The 24,187-nt window shown below is 41.4% G+C and overlaps 2 protein-coding genes across 2 annotated transcripts; both read right to left on the bottom strand.

Annotated features, from left to right (window-relative positions):
• Positions 1–86: 86 nt before the first annotated feature.
• Positions 87–6,812, bottom strand: LOC100496494 (extracellular calcium-sensing receptor-like). The gene is made up of 6 exons (XM_018092712.2): positions 6,790–6,812; positions 5,494–5,785; positions 3,761–4,573; positions 2,403–2,630; positions 1,077–1,200; positions 87–994 (listed from the first exon to the last, which is right to left on the bottom strand). The coding sequence occupies exons 1-6, from the start codon at positions 6,810–6,812 to the stop codon at positions 87–89; spliced, it is 2,388 nt and encodes a 795-aa protein (XP_017948201.2).
• A 6,679-nt stretch (positions 6,813–13,491) lies between these two features.
• On the bottom strand, positions 13,492–23,269 carry LOC100496339 (extracellular calcium-sensing receptor). The gene is made up of 6 exons (XM_012960303.2): positions 23,010–23,269; positions 21,398–21,689; positions 18,674–19,363; positions 16,108–16,335; positions 14,485–14,608; positions 13,492–14,399 (listed from the first exon to the last, which is right to left on the bottom strand). Exons 1-6 carry the CDS (start codon positions 23,267–23,269, stop codon positions 13,492–13,494), a joined length of 2,502 nt encoding a protein of 833 aa, XP_012815757.2.
• Between the last annotated feature and the right edge of the window lie 918 nt (positions 23,270–24,187).

Below are 24,187 nucleotides of genomic sequence, written 5' to 3'. Positions count from 1 at the left end.
GCAAAAAAGTTCATTAGAGAAAGTAAGGCTCTGTTGGAAGAATCATTTTAAAAGTGTTATGGGCACAGTAAGCTTTTTCCACGGTGTTATTTATTACTGCCTTTAAACATAATATGATCTCTGGTGTTCAGGTTGGGTTTAAACAATATAATAACGCATTTTGGCACAAAGATACAGCCCACCACAGCCCAACTGGAAGACAGGATGGCAAAGACCTCCATTGCCACAGTATACATGCCCCGGGCACTGAGATAGGCTGGGATAAAGGACACCCACACACTGAGGAAAGCCAACATACTGAATGTGATCAATTTGGCTTCATTGAAACTGTCAGGGAGGCGTCTGGCCAGGAAGGCAACAATGAAACTGATGGAGGCCAAGAGGCCAAGGTATCCCAGCATGCACCAGAAAGCAGTGGGTGATCCTTCATTGCAGTTAACTATGATGACTCCTGGTTTGGTGTCAGTTTCAAGTTCATGGAAGGGAGGAGAGAGGATGAGCCACATTATACACACAAATAACTGAATAAATACACAAAACATAATTAGACAGTAGGAGACCTTCACCCCGGTCCACTTTCTTAACCTGCTGCCGGGTTTGGTTGCATTAAAGGCAATGACAACAGTGATGGTTTTGGCCAGAACACAGGAGATGCAGAGGGCAAAAACCATCCCAAATGCCACCTGGCGCAGAAGGCACTTTTCAGGTTGTGGGTAACCAATGAACCCTAAAGAGCAAAGGAAACAGAGCAACAGGGAGAGCAGGAGAAGGCAGCTAAGGGAGTAGTTGTTGGCTCGGACTATTGGTGTCTTTTTTTGGTGAATAAAAACTGCTAAAATTATGAGTGGGATCAGGGAGGAAAAGATGGAAATGGCTGCTAAGCTGTAACCCAAAGGATCTCCATAGGAAAGGAACTCTGTAGGCCTTGGTAGGCATCTGTCCTGCTGTAGATTGGGCCACGTGTCCCAGGAACATGGATGGCATTCCACAGCATCTGGAAAGTAACAAATGTTTTCAGCTTAGATACGGTATATAGGTTGGTGTTTTCTCAAAGAGTATTAACATTTTTGAAGTACCTATTTGGCTTGAAATCTGACCCTGAGGGCAGGACGAGCATTCATGGCAGCAAAGGGGTTTCCCGGGTATGATCACCTTCCTGAATCCCAAAGGGCAGCGGGGGCTGCAGTTGGACAGAGGGACCTATTTGAATTATAACACAATTATTTTGCTGGGCGTTGCTAAATGTGCATGTAAAAGGTGATGTAATGCAAAATCAAAATGTAAAGCCTTGTGTTCTCCTCAAACATTGGAAAGATTTGTTGTTTTTGAATCACAGAACAGTAATAACATATATATGGATCTACATTTGTGGAATATTAAAGTAAATAAAATTAGGAAATTTCACACAGAGATCTATTAGGGTACCAGGAAAACTCCCACGGGGCCAAAGTGTAAGTGGGTAAATAAAATAAAAAACCCAATAGGGCTGTTCTGCCCCAATAAGGGGTAATTATATCTTAGTTGGGATCAAGTACAGGTACTGTTTTATTATTACAGAGAAAAGGGAATCATTTAACCATGAAATAAACCCAATAGGGCTGTTCTGCCCCAATAAGGGGTAATTATATCTTAGTTGGGATCAAGTACAGGTACTGTTTTATTATTACAGAGAAAAGGGAATCATTTAACCATTAAATAAACCCAATAGGGCTGTTCTGCCCCCAATAAGGGGTAATTATATCTTAGTTGGGATCAAGTACAGGTACTGTTTTATTATTACAGAGAAAAGGGAATCATTTAACCATTAAATAAACCCAATAGGGCTGTTCTGCCCCAATAAGGGGTAATTATATCTTAGTTGGGATCAAGTACAGGTACTGTTTTATTATTACAGAGAAAAGGGAATCATTTAACCATTAAATAAACCCAACAGGGCTGTTCTGCCCCAATAAGGGGTAATTATATCTTAGTTGGGATCAAGTACAAGTACTGTTTTATTATTACAGAGAAAAGGGAATCATTTAACCATGAAATAAACCCAATAGGGCTGTTCTGCCCCCAATAAGGGGTAATTATATCTTAGTTGGGATCAAGTACAGGTACTGTTTTATAATTACAAAGAGAAAGGGAATCATTTTTAAAACTTAGAATTATTTGCTTATAATGGAGTCTATGGGAGATGGCCTTTCCGTAATTCGGAACTTTCTTGATCACGGATTTCCGGATAAGGGATCCCATACCTGTACCACTAGAATTCCCAATTCATATATGAGAGAGATAGAGAAAGGGCTAAATATGGTACAACAAACAACCCATGTAGTAGGTAGGACTCCATAATATTATGCCACCATAGCTATGTTCCATCTGTAGGTTAGATAGGTGAGCCATTTATGGTACAGTACCTGGTCGAAAGTATTGCTCCATGTTATCCTGGAACTGTCTACTTTTAAGGTTTTCCCATCAGGAACATTTAAGTCGTAACTCCCAACTACAACCTTCTCCAATGTGGTACTCTCTCTTGGGCGCCAATTCACAATGTCATAAATGGCAGGAGGGTTCCCTTTTTCATCAAAGAACATGTAGCTCCCATCTTGATTCTTGAAGTTTACATTTTTTATATAGTGGAAAAGCTAGTATAAAATAATATAGTATATAGGAATAAAAGTTGTTAGGCATCAAAATCCAAAGACTGTTACGTTGTGTAAACATTCACATAGATATCTATATATGCCAATACCTATACTAACTGTAGATTATAGCATAACAATATCCTTGTTCTATAAATCATCCAAACCCCTCTTATAGGCATTAACAGAATCTGCCATCACAATATCACTAGGAAGGGCATTCCCCAACCTCACTCCCCTCACCGTGAGGAACCCCCTACCCAACATGCCCCGGCAGGGCATTCCCCAACCCCCTCACTGCCCTCACCGTGAGGAACCCCCTACCCAACATCCCCCGGCAGGGCATTCCCCAACCCCCTCACTGCCCTCACCATGAGGAACCCCCTACCCAACATCCCCCGGCAGGGCATTCCCCAACCTCACTGCCCTCACCGTGAGGAACCCCATACCCAACATCCCCCGGCAGGGCATTCCCCAACCTCACTGCCCTCACCGTGAGGAACCCCCTACCCAACATCCCCCGGCAGGGCATTCCCCAACCCCCTCACTGCCCTCACCGTGAGGAACCCCCTACCCAACATCCCCCGGCAGGGCATTCCCCAACCCCCTCACTGCCCTCACCGTGAGGAACCCCCTACCCAACATCCCACGGCAGGGCATTCCCCAACCTCACTGCCCTCACCGTGAGGAACCCCCTACCCAACATCCCCCGGCAGGGCATTCCCCAACCCCCTCACTGCCCAGCATGGATGGCAAAACCAACAGAACCCATCAACACAACTTGGAATCTTTTTGCAGAGAGTAAACCTGAAGTTCACCAAGATTCACAACAACCGTGACTTTCATATTGTCGCACAAAATTCAGAATAAAAAAATACCAAATCTCTAAAACCAAGAATCAAGTTTAAAAGGGACATCTGCCATTGACTTCTACATGATCTCAACAGGTTTTAGCTGGGCACATTTTTGGGTTCTTATACAAAGGAACATTTTTGTACATCATAGGACTGGTTCTATGCATATCTCATTTGTGATAATTTGTCTATTGTGAACTTGAAATATTTATATGTTTTGCCTACTCTTCCATCAAATATAAAATCAATTAGTAAAGGAATTAGAGAGTTGTGTCTTACATGCCATGGGTGAAAAGAAAAAATGTTGGCACAGTCACTGTGATAGAATGGTCCAGTTCCAGATACACACTGTTGTAGGTTATGTAGAGCCCATGCAATGGCATAAACAGCTGTATAAACATTAAAGGATAATCTGACATTCTCTTCAGATAATTGGCTCTCCAACTTTTCGTTCCCAGTGCATGCTTTATATGTAACATTGGCCACTAAGTCCTTTGGACTGAGCCACTTACAAGAAAAAACTTCCTCCCAGTATTCCCATAGGTGTGAATCTTGAGGGTTCTTTGATGGATGAAGACTACTGAGATAGTTGGTAAAATTTGGAATCTGCCCAGCATGGATGGCAAAGCCAACAGAACCCATCAACACAACTTGGAATCTTTTTGCAGAGAGTAAACCAGAAGTTGACCAAGACTCACTGGCCACCCAGACCTTTCCAGTCACATTTTGCTTCAACAACTCTTCCACCACAATCACAAAGTCAGAATCAGAGGCTATCACGATGACAACATTTGCAGTTGATTGCTTAATGACTTGGACAATGCGAGGAGCATTCCTGTTGGGTTCAGTGGTCAAGATGTTCTCAGTGAAGGCCACACAGGCCCCGTGATTTATTATCTCCTGCCTCACCAGCTGAAGTCCATACTGCCCATAATCATTATCACTGGCCAGGAGGCCAACCCAAGACCAACCAAAATGAGAAACCAGCTGGGCCAGACCTTTCATTTGAAACTCATCACTAGGGATGGTACGGAAGAAGGACGGAAACAGGTCCCTTTCACTGAGAATAGGACTGGTAGAAAAATAACTGATCTGAAAAAAAAAATTATTATAAGAATAGTGTTTTTTGGTCGCCCGCATCTTTTTATTTTTGTCACCCATGCTTTTTTGACGCAACTGTGTCCTTTTTTGATGTGGCCGCACCCAATGTTGAAGTGACCGCATAAAGTTTTGACGCGACTGTGCCCAATTTTGAAGTGACCGCATCCAGTTTTGACGCGACTGCGCCAAATTTTGAAGTGACCGCGTCCAGTTTTGACACGCCCCCACCCAATTTTGAAGTGACCACATCCAGTTTTGACATGCCCGCGCCCAATTTTGAAGTGACCGCATCCAGTTTTTACGCGACCGCGCCCAATTTTGAAGTGACCGCGTCCAGTTTTGACGTGACCGCTCCCAATTTTGAAGTGACCGCATGCAGTTTTGACGCGCCCAGTTTTGAAGTGACCGCGTCCAATTTTGATGTGACCGCACCCAATTTTGAAGTGACCTCATCCAGTTTTGACATGCCCGCGCCAATTTTGAAGTGGCCGCATCCAGTTTTGACGTGACCGCACCCACGCCCAATTTTGAAGTGAACATGCCCAATTTGACACGGCCACGTCCAATTTTAAAGTGACCAGTTTTGACGCAACCGCACCCAATTTGATGCTTGCCGAATTTCTCCATGGCGCATTTTCCAATGGCAAAATGCAGAAATTTGCTGCGAATCCATGCCTGGTGAAAAAATTCGCTCATCACATTATATGGAATTCATTAAGGCTAAGTTACCCCTAAGGCAGTACCTATGCTTTCAATTAAATATATAAGATAATCAACTGGTAACTCAAAAGCCTCCATTTATACAACCCTTCCATAAACACCAGTGGACATTTCTATCATGCAGTAGAGATGAATATGATCTATATGTTAGAATAAATGTTTCTGGTCAGCCTTTCTTCAATAAACTTTACCTGCGGGTATCGGTTCAGTCCTAAAATTTGGGCCATAAGAATGGATCGTGTGGACCCGGAGTCTCCAATGATACCAGCAAGAGGGGCCCCTTCATGGCAGTTATAATTTGGGATGATTTCCTCTCCTCCCGAAAGCATCGCAAACGTTCCTTGTGCTGCTCGACGCAGACTCCTGCATGTGTCAAAAACCTGGAACCCCAATGTAATGTTGGGGAGAAGTTCAGGATCGGCATTAATCTTATCCACTGCAAACGTTAGGGCCTGGAGGCTCTGGTAAGGCTCAATTCCAAACCTAGTACAAATGCAAATAGGTAAATGTAAGAGGCCAATTGGCTGTTGTGGTAATTATTAGAATCTTTACAAATAAAGTGAAAAGAATTGAAAGAAATTTCATTACAAACAGTCCTCTACCAGGGCAGGGTACAAAGAGCACACAACTGGTGCATTCCACTATGTTTTTTGCCACAGGCCTCCTAAACAAAGCACAGAGACCTGCATCTGCCCTATGAATACAGTGGTGCCTACATTCTGCAAACACGTCGTCAAAATACCATTGAATTCATACCTGAAACAGGTACATGCCTTATTTGCAAAGGTTGAGTTATTTGATTAACATTTTATATAAAATATTTAGAAATAAGCAGTCTCAGCTTTCCAGAATCCCAAGGCTCAAGGCCAAAGATATCCTGTTGGTTGACTGATGGCTACAAGGCATGTTTCTGACTTTACTACATGTTTTGGGTTCAGTCATCTGGTTTCAAGTGATGGATAAAGGGGCAAAGCCTAAAACATGAAGCAACGCAGAATACATATCCAGTAGCTGTTTGTTTGCTACTTACCATAGTAATGTTAAGTATAACATATGTTCTAGATGATTTTCAAATTGAACTTGGACTTCCAGCCATGTTTTTGTTTTTGAAGGAAAACTATAAGCAGGAAAGTTTTATTTAAAAATGTAATTGTCCACCTCAGTCTAATTCAGGCATTCGCAATGTCTACACCCAGCCACCTTAAATAGTGTCTACATCATTTTTTTAATGGTTCCATCTTCATTTAATATCTCAGCTTGACACAAGGAAACCTATAAATCAGTGGTTCTCAACCTTCCTAATGCCGCGACCCTTTAATACAGTTCCTCATGTTGTGGTGACCCACAACCATAAAATTATTCCTAAGACCATCGGAAATATGTGTTTTCCAACGGTCTTAGGTGACCCCTGTGAAGGAACAGTTCGACCCCCAAAGAGGTCCCGACCCACAGGTTGAGAACCACTGCTATAAATCAATGGGTCTTACCTCTTACATTGGACTTCAGGCATTTTTTTAGTAAAATGGAGGTCATCAAAGACTCCATCCAAATAAATTCGAAATGTACCCCCTAAAACAACATCTCCTGGTCGACTCTGAAAAATGGTAATGCTCTCGCTGGGCAGGGTGCAAGAATAACAAGCGGCATTATATATTATACTCAAAACACAGGCTGTAGAGAAGATAAACCAATTGTTTTTGGGAAACATCATGGAGAATCAGCTCCAGTGTGGAACAGACTCTCTTAGTGCCCCATTGTCTCACCCATAGAAACCACTGAACGAGGACTTTCTTTTATCTCCTAATGTAATGAACATTGCTGGCCTGAGGGAAATCTTAAATCAAGTAAATAAAATAAATAATCAAAACTGCTCCGAGAATATGAAAGTAATTAAGTCATTTAAGTCAATAAAGTATTTAAGTAATTACAGATACGTTTATTCCAGTTCTACAGCCTCTATGGATCTCTAAGGAGAACGTTCTACATGGCTTTGAGAGACACAAAGGAAAAGCAGAAGAGACAATAGGGCTGATTCACTAAAGTGCGTTAATTATTATCGCATGCTTTTTTGCGTTAAAATAGACGCGACAATTAGCGCGCAATTCACTATAGTATTACCGCATGCGTTAATTTGCACGCCGAAATTACACTAACGCATGATTCACAAACACTTAGATGCGCTAAATATCGCATTTGTCTGTGTGAAAATTAACCCCTACTTGGGGCAGGCGGTAATTATAGAAAAGTACAGTTGCTGAGCTTTTGGCAACACAATATGGACTTTGCAGTGGGATTTATTCAAGTCTGTGTTGGCCCCAGAGTGACGCAGCCGCCAGTTTGCAGGGATATGGGCATTTTCTGTACAGTAATTTTCCGCAAGTATTGGCGTGTATGGCTAACATGGCGTGCGTTTATTCGCACGACTATTTATATGCGGCTACTAGTGATGGGCGAAATGTTTTGCCAGGCATGGATTCGCGGCAAATTTCCATGTTTTGCCATTGGCGGATTGTTTTGCGAAACGGACGAAAAAATTCGCCACGGAAAAATTCGCCGCACATCCAAAAATTGTCGCAGGCGTCAAAAAAGAATAGTCGCGGGCGACAATTTTTTGTTGCCCCATGACATTTTCGCCAGTCCGCAAATTTTTCGCCGTTTCACGGATCTTTTGAAAGATTTGCGAATTTTTCGGCGAAGCAAAACGGAACTATTTATACACGGGCGTTGATTACCGCATGTACCGTCCAATACCGCACGAAAATAACGCATGCAGTATCGCGCGTAAATTAACGCAAGTGTGCTTATAGTGAATTGTGCGTTAAGTCGCGAAAATTTAGATGCGATAAAATTTTTATGTATATTCTGATTGGCACACTTGTATATAGCCAAGACTACTGAATATGTAAACCTTAGGAATGTACCTAGGTCAAAGGTTAAACACGTATGTGAACGTGTACATAGGACTAGTGATGAGCGAATCTGTCCCGTTTGAAATGGCAAGAAAATTCGCAAAACGGCAAAAAATTCGCGAAACGCATTTGTTGTGCAATTATTTTTGTTGCCCACGTCTTTTTTTTTATACAACCGCACCCTTTTTGACGCAACCGCGCCCAATTTGATGTGACCGAGTATTTTTTTTATGTGACCGCGCCCTTTTTTGATGTGACTGCGCCCAATTTGATGTGCCACTAAATTCTTTTACGCGTGCGAATTTTCACAGAAGTTTCGCAAAACAATTTGCCAATGGCGAAATGCGCAAATTTGCTGCGAATCCACACCTGCCGAAAAAATTCGCTCATCACTACATAGGACTCTTTTAAAGGCGAAGGAAAGAAATTTTGGCATTTTATTGCCAATAGATTAGTTACAATAGTGCCACCTAGAACACTATATTTATTCTGCAGAAAGATTTACCATACCTGAGTAAACAGCCATTAAATCTCCCTCTGTTTGTTTAAGATGGCAGCTGCCATTTTAGTTTGGTCTGACTTCACTTTCAGGCAGCAGTATGCAGGACCGGAGTAGAGACGGGAAAGGGAGCGAGCATAAAGGGGAGGGGGAGAGAGCATAAAGGGGAGGGGTAGAGAGCATAAAGGGGAGGGGAGAGAGCATAAAGGGGAGGGGGAGAGAGCAGAAAGGGGAGGGGGAGAGAGCAGAAAGGGGAGGGGGAGAGAGAAGAAAGGGGAGGGGAGAGAGCAGAAAGGGGAGGGGGAGAGAGCATAAAAGGGAGGGGGAGAGAGCAGAAAGGGGAGGGGGAGAGAGCAGAAAAGGGAGGGGGAGAGAGCAGAAAGGGGAGGGGGAAAGAGCAGAAAGGGGAGGGGGGAGTAGAAGCAAAGGGGAGAGAGCAGCAAACTGAGCTTGTGCCACACCCTGAAGGATTTTACTGAGAGAAGGAATGTGACACAGAAGATCATATACACAGAAAAAAGGGAAATAAATGTGGTGGTTTTTTTCACTGAGAGTTCAGAGCAGCAGAGTGTGAGTTTTTTATGGCTGTATTGTACCTTTCTGATAAACCTTACTTAGTTTTTATCTTTCATTCTCCTTTAAGGAAAGACACAGTCTGCTAAATTTTTGTATTGCTCATCCACACAATTGCTCCATACTATTGTGTGTAATAAATGTTCTCTGGTGGAATTTTCTGTGTCTTGGTCTATACAAATTTACAGGTCTGTAATTGTTGTACTTTACGAATGAAGATAATAATAATAATAAAAATGAAGAAGAAGAAGAAGAAAAGAAGAAGAAGAAGAAGAAAAGAAGAAGAAGAAGAAGAAGAAGAAGAAGAAGAAGAAGAAGAAGAAAAGAAGAAGACGAAAAGAAGAAGAAGAAGAAGAAGAAGAAGAAAAGAAGAAGAACTTTTACAATAGCACTTTCTACATCAGGGGTGGGCAAACTTTTTGGCTCAGGGGCCACATTAACTAACAGACGGGCCGGACCGGGCCAGGACAGCGTTACGCCCGGGGCTGGCATAAAAAATTATGGGGCCTCTCCTCTCCCCCCAGTGACCCGCTGCTTCCTCCGTCCCGTCCTTCTGTTCCCCGGCTCCCCAGTACATTCTTTTATATGGTTGCACCCCGTGCGTGCTGACGCTGTGCGCACGCATGGGGCGCAACCAATCAGGGCCCGTCATTCTTTTAAGGGGGCCGGAGACGGTGGGCCATATTGAAAGGGCTGACGGGCCGGATGTGGCCCGCGGGCCGTAGTTTGCCCACCCCTGTTCTACATCATACTTAATCTAAACGTGAAGAGCCCCACCTCCCTCAACTTTAGCCAAGCTGACACCTGACAACCCTGGCCAATAAGAAATTATTAGGGCAACTTTAACCTGTAAAGGGAAACAGCTGCAGTCTCAAAACTCTGAACATCCCATCCCTTGGCTGGATTAACACTTTAAGTGGCTTTCTAAAGTAAACAAAAAAACCCTAGGCTTTTTTTAAATCAGGGTCAAGAACAAGCAAACGACTTCCGAAAACATCAATGAGTTTCTTGTGTTTTTTAGCATTGATTCGCTCTGTCAGGATCTCTGATGGGTCAGTAGGCTGCCCCTTAGTGAGTGCGTAACCTATGAAAATATCCTTTTGATGTCTAGTAAATCATTGCATCTGTCAGGTAATCGGGCACAAAAAACCCCCAAAAACTCAGATACTGAACTAAGTAGGCAGTGACTGACATTTCCATTGGTGTAAAGGTGGCCATACACTGTAAGATCCGCTCACCTGGCGAGGTCGCCAAGTGAGCAGATCTTCTCCCAATATCCCCACCTACAGGTGGGCGATATCGGGTGAATTCAGGCTAATTTGCACTAATTAGAACACCAGTAATAGGCGCAATCGGTTCAGGGACCACATCAACGAGCCGATCGATATCTGCCCGATTTCAGACCAGATATCGGCCTGTCGTTAGTGCCCCTACATGACCTTCCAGATACACAATGACAGGTTACTGCTCCAAAGTATTAGTCTTAATTATAGGCACCTTGATCACCTCTTCCCTGACTTTTTATTGCTTCTACAAGGACAATGCAAGTATATTAATGCACTAGATCCCCATTTTCGTAAGAATTTGACAGATCCTCTAATGTACTGTTTGACAGACACCCCATATATGTTGCATAGAGTAATGATGAGCGAATCTGTCATTTCGCTTTGCTGATCACCACTAACCATGGTTGGAATCACTTCATCTCCACCTAATATCTGAACTTGACACAAGGAAACAAAAATAATGTGGTCTTACCACTTGCACTGGAGCTCATTGGGGTTTCTAGTGAAATGTAGGTTGTCATAGACTCCTTCTAGATGGATACAAAATGTAGCCCCTAAAACAATGTCTCCTCGTTGGTTTTGAAAAACATGAATGGTCTCACCAGGCAGGGTGCAACAGTCACATGTGTCAGTATATATGGAAGGCAGAACCCAGGCTATGGAGAGAATAAACCAACTGATCCTGAAGAACATCTCTATATTACATAGAGTCATCTCCAATGTACAAGAGAATGACCCTCTCAGTGCACCATTGTAACTCACTCAGTTTCTGCCTCCTATAGTGAGCGAGGTGCTGGGCTTGTGAGTTGGTTTTGTAGTGAGTCTGTGGAAATATTGCTCTCCTAAGGGAATCGTGAAATTGAGTGTAATAAAGAAATGGAATTAAAGTAAACCCCGATTTGCATCATTCAGTCGGAATAAAGTCGGATATTCATGATTTATTAATGTTTAGTTAACTTTTTTTTTGACGCACAAAATTCCCTCACTACTAGTGATGGGCAAAAAAATTCACCAGGCATGGATTTGTGGTGAATTTCTGCCTTTCCCCGTTGGCGGATTTGTTTTGCGCAACAGGTGACAAAATTCACAGAGGAAAAATTTGCCGTGCATCCAAAAATTGTCGCCCCCGTCCAAGAATTGTCACCTGTGTCAAAAGAATTGTCACCCACGTCAAAAAAGAATTGTCTCTCTCATCAAAAGAATTGTCTCTCATGTCAAAAAGAATTGTCTCTCATCAAAAGAATTGTCTCTCATGTCAAAAAGAATTGTCTCTCATCAAAATAATTGTCTCTCATATCAAAAAGAATTGTCTCTCATAAAACTAATTGTCTCTCATCAAAAGAATTGTCTCTCATGTCAAAAAGAATTGTCTCTCATCAAAAAAATGTTTTTGATGCGCAACATTTTCCCCTTTTTGTGAATCTTTTGAAAGATTTGCTAATTTTTCGGCTAAGCAAAATGGGACATATTTGCTCATCAAGAAATGTTTCCCATGTCCAAGAATTGTCTCCCATGTCCAAGAATTGTTTCCCGTGTCCAAGAATTGTTTCCCGTGTCCAAGAATTGTCTCCCATGTCCAAGAATTGACTCCCATGTACAAGAATTGTTTCCCGTGTCCAAGAATTGTTTCCCGTGTCCAAGAATTGTCTCCCATGTCCAAGAATTGTCTCCCATGTCCAAGAATTGACTCCCATGTCCAAGAATTGTCTCCCATGTCCAAGAATTGACTCCCATGTCCAAGAATTGACTCCCATGTCCAAGAATTGACTCCCATGTCCAAGAATTGTCTCCCATGTCCAAGAATTGTCTCCCATGTCCAAGAATTGACTCCCATGTCCAAGAATTGTCTCCCATGTCCAAGAATTGTCTCCCATGTCCAAGAATTGACTCCCATGTCCAAGAATTGTCTCCCATGTCCAAGAATTGACTCCCATGTCCAAGAATTGACTCCCATGTCCAAGAATTGTCTCCCATGTCCAAGAATTGACTCCCATGTCCAAGAATTGTCTCCCATGTCCAAGAATTGACTCCCATATCCAAGAATTGTTTATTTAATGGTTAAATGATTCCCTTTTCTCTGTAATAATAAAACAGTACCTGTACTTGATCCCAACTAAGATATAATTACCCCTTATTGGGGGCAGAACAGCCCTATTGGGTTTATTTCATGGTTAAATGATTCCCTTTTCTCTGTAATAATAAAACAGTACCTGTACTTGATCCCAACTAAGATATAATTACCCCTTATTGGGGCAGAACAGCCCTATTGGGTTTATTTCATGGTTAATTGATTCCCTTTTCTCTGTAATAATAAAACAGTACCTGTACTTGATCCCAACTAAGATATAATTACCCTTATTGGGGCAGAACAGCCCTATTGGGTTTATTTCATGGTTAATTGATTCCCTTTTCTCTGTAATAATAAAACTGTACCTGTACTTGATCCCAACTAAGATATAATTACCCCTTATTGGGGGCAGAACAGCCCTGTTGGGTTTATTTAATGGTTAATTGATTCCCTTTTCTCTGTAATAATAAAACAGTACCTGTACTTGATCCCAACTAAGATATAATTACCCCTTATTGGGGCAGAACAGCCCTATTGGGTTTATTTAATGGTTAAATGATTCCCTTTTCTCTGTAATAATAAAACAGTACCTGTACTTGATCCCCAGGTCCCGAGCATTCTGGATAACGGGTCCCATACCTATAGAAGGAATGTGTGTGGGTGGAAGTATCTCTATTAAATGGCATTAAGAGGGTCAACATTTGTACTGCATTCATACTAACCCTACATTTCCTAATAGCTTTTAATATCCTTGCATCGTCTAGAAAAAGATGTGGAGAAGAATAGTGACGAGAAAATTTTGAGCAGAGTGTTTTGTTAATCAATAAAAATTGTTTATCGACAACTGAAATATTCTAAGCCTCTTTGCCTTTAAAGGAAAGGTGTATTCTGGAGTTCATGTTGGGCCTGAACAATATAATGTAACATTTTGGCACAAAGATACAGCCCACCACAGCCCAACTGGAAGACAGGATGGCAAAGACCTCCATTGCCACAGTATACATGCCCCGGGCACTGAGATAGGCTGGGATAAAGGACACCCACACACTGAGGAAGGCCAACATACTGAATGTGATCAATTTGGCTTCATTGAAACTGTCAGGGAGGCGTCTGGCCAGGAAGGCAACAATGAAACTGATGGAGGCCAAGAGGCCAAGGTATCCCAGCATGCACCAGAAAGCTGTGGGTGACCCTTCATTGCAATTAGCTATGATCACACCAGGTTGTGTGTCAGTGTCAAGTTCATGGAAGGGAGGAGAGAAGATCAGCCAAAGTGCACAGTCAATTGTCTGAATCAAGGCACAAAGCATAATGACACAGTAGGAGACCTTCACCCCTGTCCACTTCCTTAACCTGCTGCCGGGTTTGGTTGCATTAAAGGCAATGACAACAGTGATGGTTTTGGCCAGAACACAGGAGATGCAGAGGGCAAAAACCATCCCAAATGCCACCTGGCGCAGAAGGCACTTTTCAGGCTGTGGGTAACCAATGAACCCTAAAGAGCAAAGGAAACAGAGGAACAGGGAAAGCAGGAGAAGGCAGCTAAGGGAGTAGTTGTTGGCTCGGACTATTGGTGTTGTTTTATAATGTATAAAAATGCCCAAGATGGCAATTGGAGTCAAAGATGAGAACATAGATATAGTAGCTAAACTGTAACCCAATGGTTGCTCATAGGAAAGGAACTCTGTAGGCCTTGGTAGGCATCTGTCCTGCTGTAGGTTGGGCCACGTGTCCCAGGAACATGGGTGACATTCCACAGCATCTGGTGGAGAACATTTATATCAATTTCTCAGCTGATACTTAATAACTGAATGTTGCCAAAGACCAACCAATAATTATTTCACTACCTGTTTGATTGGATATCTGCCCCTGGGGACACCGGGCACACTCATAGCAACACGGGGGCTTTCCTGGTACAATCACCTTCCTAAATCCCGACCCACAACTAGGGCTGCACTTGGACACAGGAACCTATGGAAAATTGTAAATTTATTGTATTAGTGTTTTAGGGGATAGTGTTAAATGCATGAGTATTATTAATCAATAATTATTTATATTCTATTATTCTAATATTAAACTATTGTTTATATTATGTAGAAACAGCCGGTGATTTCCTGGTTATACTTTGTAACGTGAGAGTAAGAACTTGCAACAAGGAATAAAACACACACACAGCAATGTATCGTGCTGGTTTGCTGCAAAGTGAGATACAATAAAGTAAATTAAAATTAATCAGGGTTGTCATGTGACTAATGTGGAATTGCCCCTGTGAAAGCTCCTCCAGTTACATGGGAGTAGGAGAAACAATAGGTTAGCTGAAAGCAGTTCTAATGTGTAGCGCTGGCTGAAAGCTCAGACTCAGGCACACTTTACTGCTGCGCTGCAAGTTGGAGTGATATCCCCCCCTCACCCCCAGCAGCCGATCAGCAGAACAATGGGAAGGGAGCAAGATAGCAGCTCCCAGTAGGTATCAGAATAGCACTCAATAGTAAGAAATCCAAGTCCGGCTTGGGACTCCTCCAGTTACATGGGAGTAGGAGAAACAATAGGTTAGCTGAAAGCAGGTCTAATGTGTAGCGCTGGCTGAAAGCTCAGACTCAGGCACACTTTACTGCTGCGCTGCAAGTTGGAGTGATATCCCCCCCCTCACCCCCAGCAGCCGATCAGCAGAACAATGGGAAGGGAGCAAGATAGCAGCTCCCAGTAGGTATCAGAATAGCACTCAATAGTAAGAAATCCAAGTCCGGCTTGGGACTCCTCCAGTTACATGGGAGTAGGAGAAACAATAGGTTAGCTGAAAGCAGTTCTAATGTGTAGCGCTGGCTGAAAGCTCAGACTCAGGCACACTTTACTGCTGCGCTGCAAGTTGTAGTGATATCCCCCCCCTCACCCCCAGCAGCCAATCAGCAGAACAATGGGAAGGGAGCAAGATAGCAGCTCCCAGTAGGTATCAGAATAGCACTCAATAGTAAGAAATCCAAGTCCGGCTTGGGACTCCTCCAGTTACATGGGAGTAGGAGAAACAATAGGTTAGCTGAAAGCAGTTCTAATGTGTAGCGCTGGCTGAAAGCTCAGACTCAGGCACACTTTACTGCTGCGCTGCAAGTTGTAGTGATATCCCCCCCTCACCCCCAGCAGCCGATCAGCAGAACAATGGGAAGGGAGCAAGATAGCAGCTCCCAGTAGGTATCAGAATAGCACTCAATAGTAAGAAATCCAAGTCCGGCTTGGGACTCCTCCAGTTACATGGGAGTAGGAGAAACAATAGGTTAGCTGAAAGCAGTTCTAATGTGTAGCGCTGGCTGAAAGCTCAGACTCAGGCACACTTTACTGCTGCGCTGCAAGTTGTAGTGATATCCCCCCCTCACCCCCAGCAGCTGATCAGCAGAAGTACCATTCAGTATGATTTTCATAACAAAGCTAGAACTTTTTCAAACCCATCAAGTCTAGTAAATGACCTAATGCTTTACCTGAGTATCATTATTGAACCAAATAATTTCAGCACTAACAATATTCAGAATGTTCCCATCAGGCGCATTCAGGTTATAACTCCCGACTGTAACCTGCTCCAGTGTTCCTCTGGGATTTACTCGCCAATTGACAATGTCATAAATGGCCGGAGGGTTCCCTTTCGCATCAAAGAATACGTGGCTTCCATCTTTGGCCAAAAAATTCACATTTTTAACATAGTGAAGGAGCTGTAAAATTCAAAATGTGCATTTTGTTTGTCAATTTAAAATCAAGATTATACCATTTGCTTAAAAAGTAATAGAGCAACTATAAATCATGCATCACTAGGTATTAAAAAAGGTAAATGTTTAGAAATTTGATGAGTGGGGGAAAAGTATTGGTCACGTAAAAAAAAAAAAAAAAGTCCCAGTTGCGTCAAAAAAAGTCACGGTTGCATAAAAAAAAAAATTCCGGTTGCATAAAAAAAGTCCCAGTTAAAAAAATTTGGGCGCGACAACATAGTAGCGGTCATGGAAAAAAAAGTCACGGTTGCGTCAAAAAAGTCACGGTCGCATAAAAAAATTGCGATTATTTTAAAAAAGTTGAGGACACGTAAAAAAGTGGTCATGTAAAAAAAAAGTCAGGGTTGTGTCAAAAAAGTCATGGTCGCATAAAAAAATTGCGGTTCTTTAAAAAAGTTGTGGACACGTAAAAATAGTGGTCATGTAAAAAAAAAGTCACGGTTGCGTCAAAAAAAGTCACGGTCACGTAAAAAAAAAAAATTCCGGTTGCATAAAAAAAGTCCCAGTTAAAAAAATTTGGGCGCGTCAAAAAAGTAGCGGTCATGTAAAAAAAACTTACGGCTGCGTCAAAAAAGTCACGTTCGCATAAAAAAAATTCCGGCTGCATTAAAAAAGTCCCAGTTGCGTCAAAAAAGTCACGTTCACATGTAAAAATTGCAGTCACGTCTAAAAAGTTGTGGACATGTACAAAAAAATCACGCGCATCAAACAAGTCTCATGGCAGCTGTTTTTCGCAAAGTTTTCACCATTTTGAAAATTTTTCCACAGTTTCGCAAATTTTTGGGCAAAGCGAAATGGGACAGATTCGCTCATCACTACCAATCAGCAATTAGATCTGAACAGTCACTTACAAGTTAGGAAACAACAGTAAAAGTCTGATTGGTTGCTATAGGCCGGGGATGTTGGCTTACACGCTATAATAAATATGCCCTGACGTGTAGAGAGAACACACAGCACATTATTCCTTGCCGGTGAATGGGGGGGCAAATTAGACAAAATGAAGCCTGCTTCATAAAAAAATATTAGGTTATTTTTCCTCTACAAAAGCTTAGCAATTCCAGGTGGCAGATTTGCTAAAATTTCCAAACTTTCCAATGTAAAAAAAAAAAAAAACCTAAAAATTTTTCTGGAATTTCCAGCATTAAAAAAAAAAACAACAAAAAAAAACCCCCATAAAAACAAGTTACATTTCTCAATACATTATGCTATTCATTTTCAATATGTCTGCAAAATCTTTTTTTTTCAAAAAATGTTTAAATAAATCACCCCCTTAGTATCCAGAAGTTCCCCCCAAAACATGCACCATTACAATAGCAATTCTAATACTAGAGACTAAGGGGCACATTTACTAATCCACGAACGTCCGAAAAGCGTCCAAATGCATTTTTTTTCGTAATGATCGGTATTTTGCGACTTTTTAGCGAATTGTCGCAAATTTTTCGAGCTCAATACGAAAAAGTTGCGACAATTCATGAAAGTCATAATGGCTATGAAAAAGTCGCGACAATTCGCGCAAGTCGTAACGGTGACGAAAAAAATCGCAAAAAATACGTACGTTTCCAATCCGTATTTTTCTCATTCGGGATTCGGATTCGTGGATTAGTAAATCAGCCCCTAAGGATTAATTCAACTTGTTAAAGGTAGCATTTACCCACTAGTGATGAGCACATTTTTTCGGCAAGCATGGATTCGCTGCAAAATTTTTCATTTCGCCGTTGGCAATTTTTTCTGTGATATTGCCTCAAAAATTTGCCGTGACAAAAAGTTGCAGAGTGAGGAAAAAAGTCACGGTTGCATCAAGAAAGTCACGGTTGTGTGTCAAAAAAAGTGGTGCTCATCAAAAACATTGTTTCACAAATTTTTCAGCACTTTTGCAAATTTTTTGGCAAAGTGAAACTTTGTGATGAGCGAATCTGTCCCGTTTCGCTTTGCTGAAAAATTTGGGAATCTTTCAAAAGACGAAAATGTTGCATGTCAGAAAAAATTTGGCACGGTCGCGTCAAAAAAAGCGCGGGTAACAAAAATAGACGCGGGCGACAAAAAAATCGCACAACAAATGTGTTTCGCTAATTTTTTGCCGTTTTGTTCATGCTTTTAAAGTTACCGATTCAGAAATTGAACATAGAAATTGATAGTTGGATAAAAAAAAAAAGTTGCCACTTACATGCCAAGGATGAAACATAGTGATATTGGCACATGTGTTACGCTGAAATGGGCCACTTCTTTGTGTACAATAAAGGAAATGATGGAGGGCCCATGCATATGCATAGACAGCGGTGTATACGTTGAGGGAGGACCTGTGATCATCTTGGATGAAGAAGTTCTCCAACTTTTCATTCCCGGTGCAGAATTTAATTGTAGTATTATCCACATTCTCCTGCTGAATTATCTTACAAGAGAAAACTTTCTCCCAGAATTCAGCCATGTAGGAATCATGGGGGTATTTGGATGGGTGGAGACTGTTGAGGTATTTATTAAACTTGGGCAACTGCCCACTATGGATGGCAAAACCAATGGTACCCACTAACAAAGCCCGGAACCTATCTATAGAGAGATATGCTGAAGTTGACCAGGCTTCACTGGCAACCCAGATTTTGCCCGTCACGTTTTGCTTCAACAGCTCTTCTGCGACAATGTAAAAATCAGAATTCGAGGTGATAACGACTACGACCTTTGCTGTTGAGTCATTTATGACTTTTGCAATGTGTGGAGCATTTCTGTTGGGTTTCCCAGTCAATATATTCTCAGTAAAAGCCACGCAGGCACCACCACTCATTAATTCCTGCTTTGCAACTTGAAGTCCAAACTGGCCATACTCATCATCATTGGCCAAGATGCCAACCCAAGTCCAACCAAAATGAGCAACCATCTGGGCTAGTCCTCTCATCTGAAACTCATCGCTGGGTATGGTACGGAAAAATGATGGAAATAGATCCCTTTTGCTGAGAATAGGGCTGGTAGAAAAATAACTAATCTGTAAAAAATACATAAAAAACATTTTTGGTGTTTAAGAATTCTGTGCTTTTATCTAGTACGTAGATGAAAAAAGTAACTCTTCAGTAATAAAAAGTGAAAAAGTAATACATTTATTAGACAAAAATATCATGTAACAAGTAAATACATAAGCCCAACGCGTTTCAACCCATAGAGGATCTTCATCAGGTTCAAGGCGTTAACCCATTTAGTTACTCCAAGAATATTCAAGTTGGTCAAAAATGTAACCGCACACTCCAGTAATAAAAAATAAAAAAGTAATACATTTATTAGACAAAAATATCATGTAAGAAGTAAATACATAAGCCCAATGTGTTTCAACCCATAGAGGGTCTTCATCAGGTTCAAGGAGTTAACCTACAGTATTTAGTTACTCCAAGAATATTCAAGTTGGTCAAAAATGTAACCACACACTCTAGTAATAAAAACTATAAAAGTAATACATTTATCAGACAAAAATATCATGTAAGAAGTAAATACATAAGCCCAATGTGTTTCAACCCATAGAGGGTCTTCATCAGGTTCAAGGAGTTAACCTACAGTATTTAGTTACTCCAAGAATATTCAAGTTGGTCAAAAATGTAACCGCACACTCCAGTAATAAAAACTATAAAAGTAATACATTTATCAGACAAAAATATCATGTAAGAAGTAAATACATAAGCCCAATGTGTTTCAACCCATAGAGGGTCTTCATCAGGTTCAAGGAGTTAACCTATTTAGTTACTCCAAGAATATTCAAGTTGGTCAAAAATGTAACCGCACACTCCAGTAATAAAAAATAAAAAAGTAATACATTTATTAGACAAAAATATCATGTAAGAAGTAAATACATAATCCCAACACGTTTCAACCCATGTAGGGTCTTCATCAGGTTCACGGAGTTAACCCATTTAGTTACTCCAAGAATATTCAAGTTGGTCAAATATGTAACTGCACACTCCAGTAATAAAAAATGAAAAAGTAATACATTTATTAGACAAAAATATCATGTAACAATTAAATATATAATCCCAGCGCATTTCGACCTATATAGGATCTTCATCAGGGGTTAAAAAAATCAAAAAGGGTCCCTGGTGAAGACCCTATATGGGTTGAAATGTGTTGGGATTATGTATTTACTTGTACAGAGTAACCACAATAATTTCTGATGTTCTAAAATGTCTGGAAAATGCTTTTATCGGTTTGTACAAAAATATCGCAATTGCGTTCCGAAAGTCACACACAAAAACATTTTTGGGCCGAAAAGTTTGTAAAAACTACGAAAACCTTTCCTGCTTTGAAGTCTTCCATGTCTGGCTTTGGAAGTATTGGTGAGCGAATTTTTTAGCCAGGCATGGATTCGCAGTGAGTTTCCGCATTTTGCCATTGGCGAATTGTTTCGCGAAACTTCCGTGAAAATTTGAAGCGGAAAAATTTGCCGCACTAAATTTTTTTTGCGAAATTGGGCCCGGTCGTGTTGGAAAAAGGGCCCGGTCGCGTTAAATTGGGCGTGATCGTGTAAAAAAAGACGCGGTCGTGGCAAAAAAAAAGGCGCGGTCGCGGCAAAAAAGCATCACTCATCACTATTTGGAAGCCTTCCATAGGACTCAACGGTTCTTGACAGATCAAACCAGGCAAAAAGCATTAAGGAAGTCCAAAATGTTCGCAGTCTTTGTGGGAACATACCAAAAACCACAAAAAAATCATGGAATTTTAGCGAAATTTTCGCATACATTTCAAAATGTTCTATAAGTTAGAAAAAAAATTCAAAAAAATGCTAAATTATCTCAAAATTGTTTAATAAATGGGCCCCATTGTGTCAGTTTTATTTAGAAGGATCTGACCATCCCGTTGACCATTCTTGGAAAATGCTCAGTAAGCAAAGATATTTTTGAGGTTACAAAAGCCTCGTACAGCTATCATCGGGATTTGTGTCTCAAGTTCCCCTGTACTTGTCCTTTAACTATTGCACTGACATGTTTAGGAACAGAAAATGTGAAAATGAATGTACATTTCAGAATAATCATCTCACCTGCGGATACTTGTATAGTCCCAAGATGTGGGCCATGAGAATGGATCGAGTTGACCCAGAGTCACCAACGACACCAGCAAGAGGTGCCCCTTTGTGACAGTGATAATTTGGGGTAATTCCTTCTCCTCCCGATAGCAATGAAAGAGTCCCTTGTGCTGCCCGCCTTATGGTAATGCAAGTGTCAAATATCTGAAAGCCCAATGTAATGTTGGGAAGAACTTCAGGAGAGGCATTGATTTCCTCTATAGCGAATATTAGGGCCTGCATGCTTTGGTAATGCTGAATGGAAACCCTAAAATAAAAGTGAATAAAGATCAATGTATATTGGATATTTAATAAGCTTATCTGGTTTTTGCCCATTCAGTAGAACGTTAGGCAAGGTGCCCTTCGTTGAGGTTCAATACACCAGCAATTTTGCTCCTAGTGATGGGTGAAATGTTTCGCCAGGCATGGATTTGCCGCACGGCCAAAAATCGTTGCTGGCGTCAAAAGAATAGGTGCGGGACGAAATAATAGCCGCGTGACAAAATAATAGCCGCGGGCGACAAAATAATAGCCACGGGCGACAAAAGAATAGCCGCGGGCGTCAATTTTTTTTTTTTTGCCGCACAACATTTTCTCTGTTTCGTGGATCTTTTGAAAGATTCGCAAATTTTTCGGTGAAGCGAAACAGAACAGATTTGTTCATCACTAGTAAGGAACTATCAGACTGGAACCTTGTATGGCCCGTTCAGTGGCTGTGCAGGTACCTCTCAACCAAAAGAGTTTGGGGGTCATTTATCAAAACAGGGCAAATTTGCCCATGGGCAGTAACTCATAGCAACCAATCAGTGATTGGCTTTTTTCAGCCAGCTGCAGGTAAAACAATATATGCAACGATTTGATTGGTTGCCACGAGTTAATGCCCATGGGCAAATTTTCCCAGTATTGATAAATGACCCCCTTTGAGTCCCTGGTGTGCCATTTAGTGATGAGTGAATCTGTCCGAGAAAAATTCGTGAAAATTTTTTGAAACGGCAGAAAAAAAGGAATATTGTTGTTCTGCAAGCATAGGGGTAACCAATATTGCCCTCCCAAAAACCCTGTTTAAAATATCACCAATAGTGATGAGCGAATTCGTGAAATGGCAAAATGTCGTGCGGCAAAAAAAATTGTTGCCCGCAACTATTCTTTTGTCACTCGCGGCTATTATTTTGTCGCACGGCTATAATTTTGTCGCCCGCAGGTATTAGTTTGTCACCCGTGGCTATTATTTTGTCGCGTGGCTATAATTTTGTCGCCCGCGGCTATTATTTTGTCACCCGGCTATTCTTTTGACGCCCGTGACTATTCTTTTTTGACGCCGGCGATAATTTTTGGACGTGCAAACTTCACAGCAACCCAAGCGGTGGTCACATTTCGCCAATTTTTTTAAAGTTTTTCAAATTTTTCGGCACATTTTTTGCTCACCCCTATATTCCCCTTTATACAAAATTGAAACTGCTACTCCATGCCATTGTTCTTTTGTTCCCCCATCATCAAACAAATAAATAAGACAAATGTTGGTTTTATACAAAAATAATTTCAAAAATAATCGGCATAAAGTGACCCCCCCCCCATTATTCATACTTACTCCTCACATTTTAGTTCCAGGGGTTTCCGGGTGAAACGGAAATCGCTGTAGGTTGCTTTCATATAAATCCGGAATATTCCCCCTATAACAATATCTCCAGGGCGGCTCAGGTTGCCATTGACGCTCTCGCTGGGTAGGGTGCAGCCGATTTTGAGGTCGGAACAGGAACATTTATCAATAGATATGTTGGACAAAGCCAGTGTTTTTAGGAATATAAACCATTTGAGTCTGTGGCCCCTTTGTTCCTTACAGCAAATCATCTCTAATATAAAGGCAACGTCTCTCCGAGCATCTGAGGATATGATCAGGGCTAGGTATGCTGATCTGGTTTTATACATTTGGTACATAACTGTCGGCAGCCTATGGGACAATTAATCTAAATTACTTAGGGAGAATGCAAGTAATGGTCATATGGGGCATATTTGCTACAGGGTGAAAGTGAAAATTTGGAGTATTATCACTATGTCTATGAAGATTTTCATTCATCCAGGTCATGGTATATCTAGTATAAATAAATTTGAAGCAACTGGACTTGTTAAGTAATCATTGAAGACGTTTCACTACTCATCCGAGCAGCTTCTTCAGTTCAACTGACTGGCATGGGAAGTTCTCAGCATATATACTCTTCCACTAATCCAATCACAATGGCACTATGTAACTCTTCAAAAAGGTGACATCTGAAACTCACAGAGGTGTGAATGCTGTGGAGTTACTTTGAAAGGATTACTAAAGTATCATGCAACTCTTCAAACAGGTGTTACTTGTTAGAGTTGCATGAATGGATGTGTGAAGAGTTCTGAAACTGCTGGGGTACAGATGTTAGAACAGCATTGTATGTAGCAGACAGATGGTGTCGAAGTCCCCCGCCTCTGTTAAGGGATGGTTTCTCCACTTTGACATGAATGGCCTCTTTTACACCTCTTTCAAACCAGCGGTCTTCTTTGTCCAAAATTTGCTACATATGGGGGTGACTATATTGCGCCTTCTCTCTGCCTCAGGGTGGTTATTCCTTTTGGTGTTCCTGTTGGGCTTAGTTGCTCTTGTTTTGACAAAGGCCCAGTCTGGGTAGCCACAAGCTTTCAGTGCTCCTCTGAGATGTTTACATTCCTTGTCCTTGGACTCTGTATCAGTTGTTACACTTTCCGCCCTGTGGTGTAGAGTTCTAATGACACCCAGTT

This window comes from Xenopus tropicalis, chromosome 3 (genome assembly GCF_000004195.4).
Source record: "Xenopus tropicalis strain Nigerian chromosome 3, UCB_Xtro_10.0, whole genome shotgun sequence".
NCBI lineage: Eukaryota > Metazoa > Chordata > Amphibia > Anura > Pipidae > Xenopus > Xenopus tropicalis.
The sequence above is the reverse complement of the archived record's forward strand: the minus strand, read 5'-3'. Positions and strand labels throughout refer to the sequence as shown.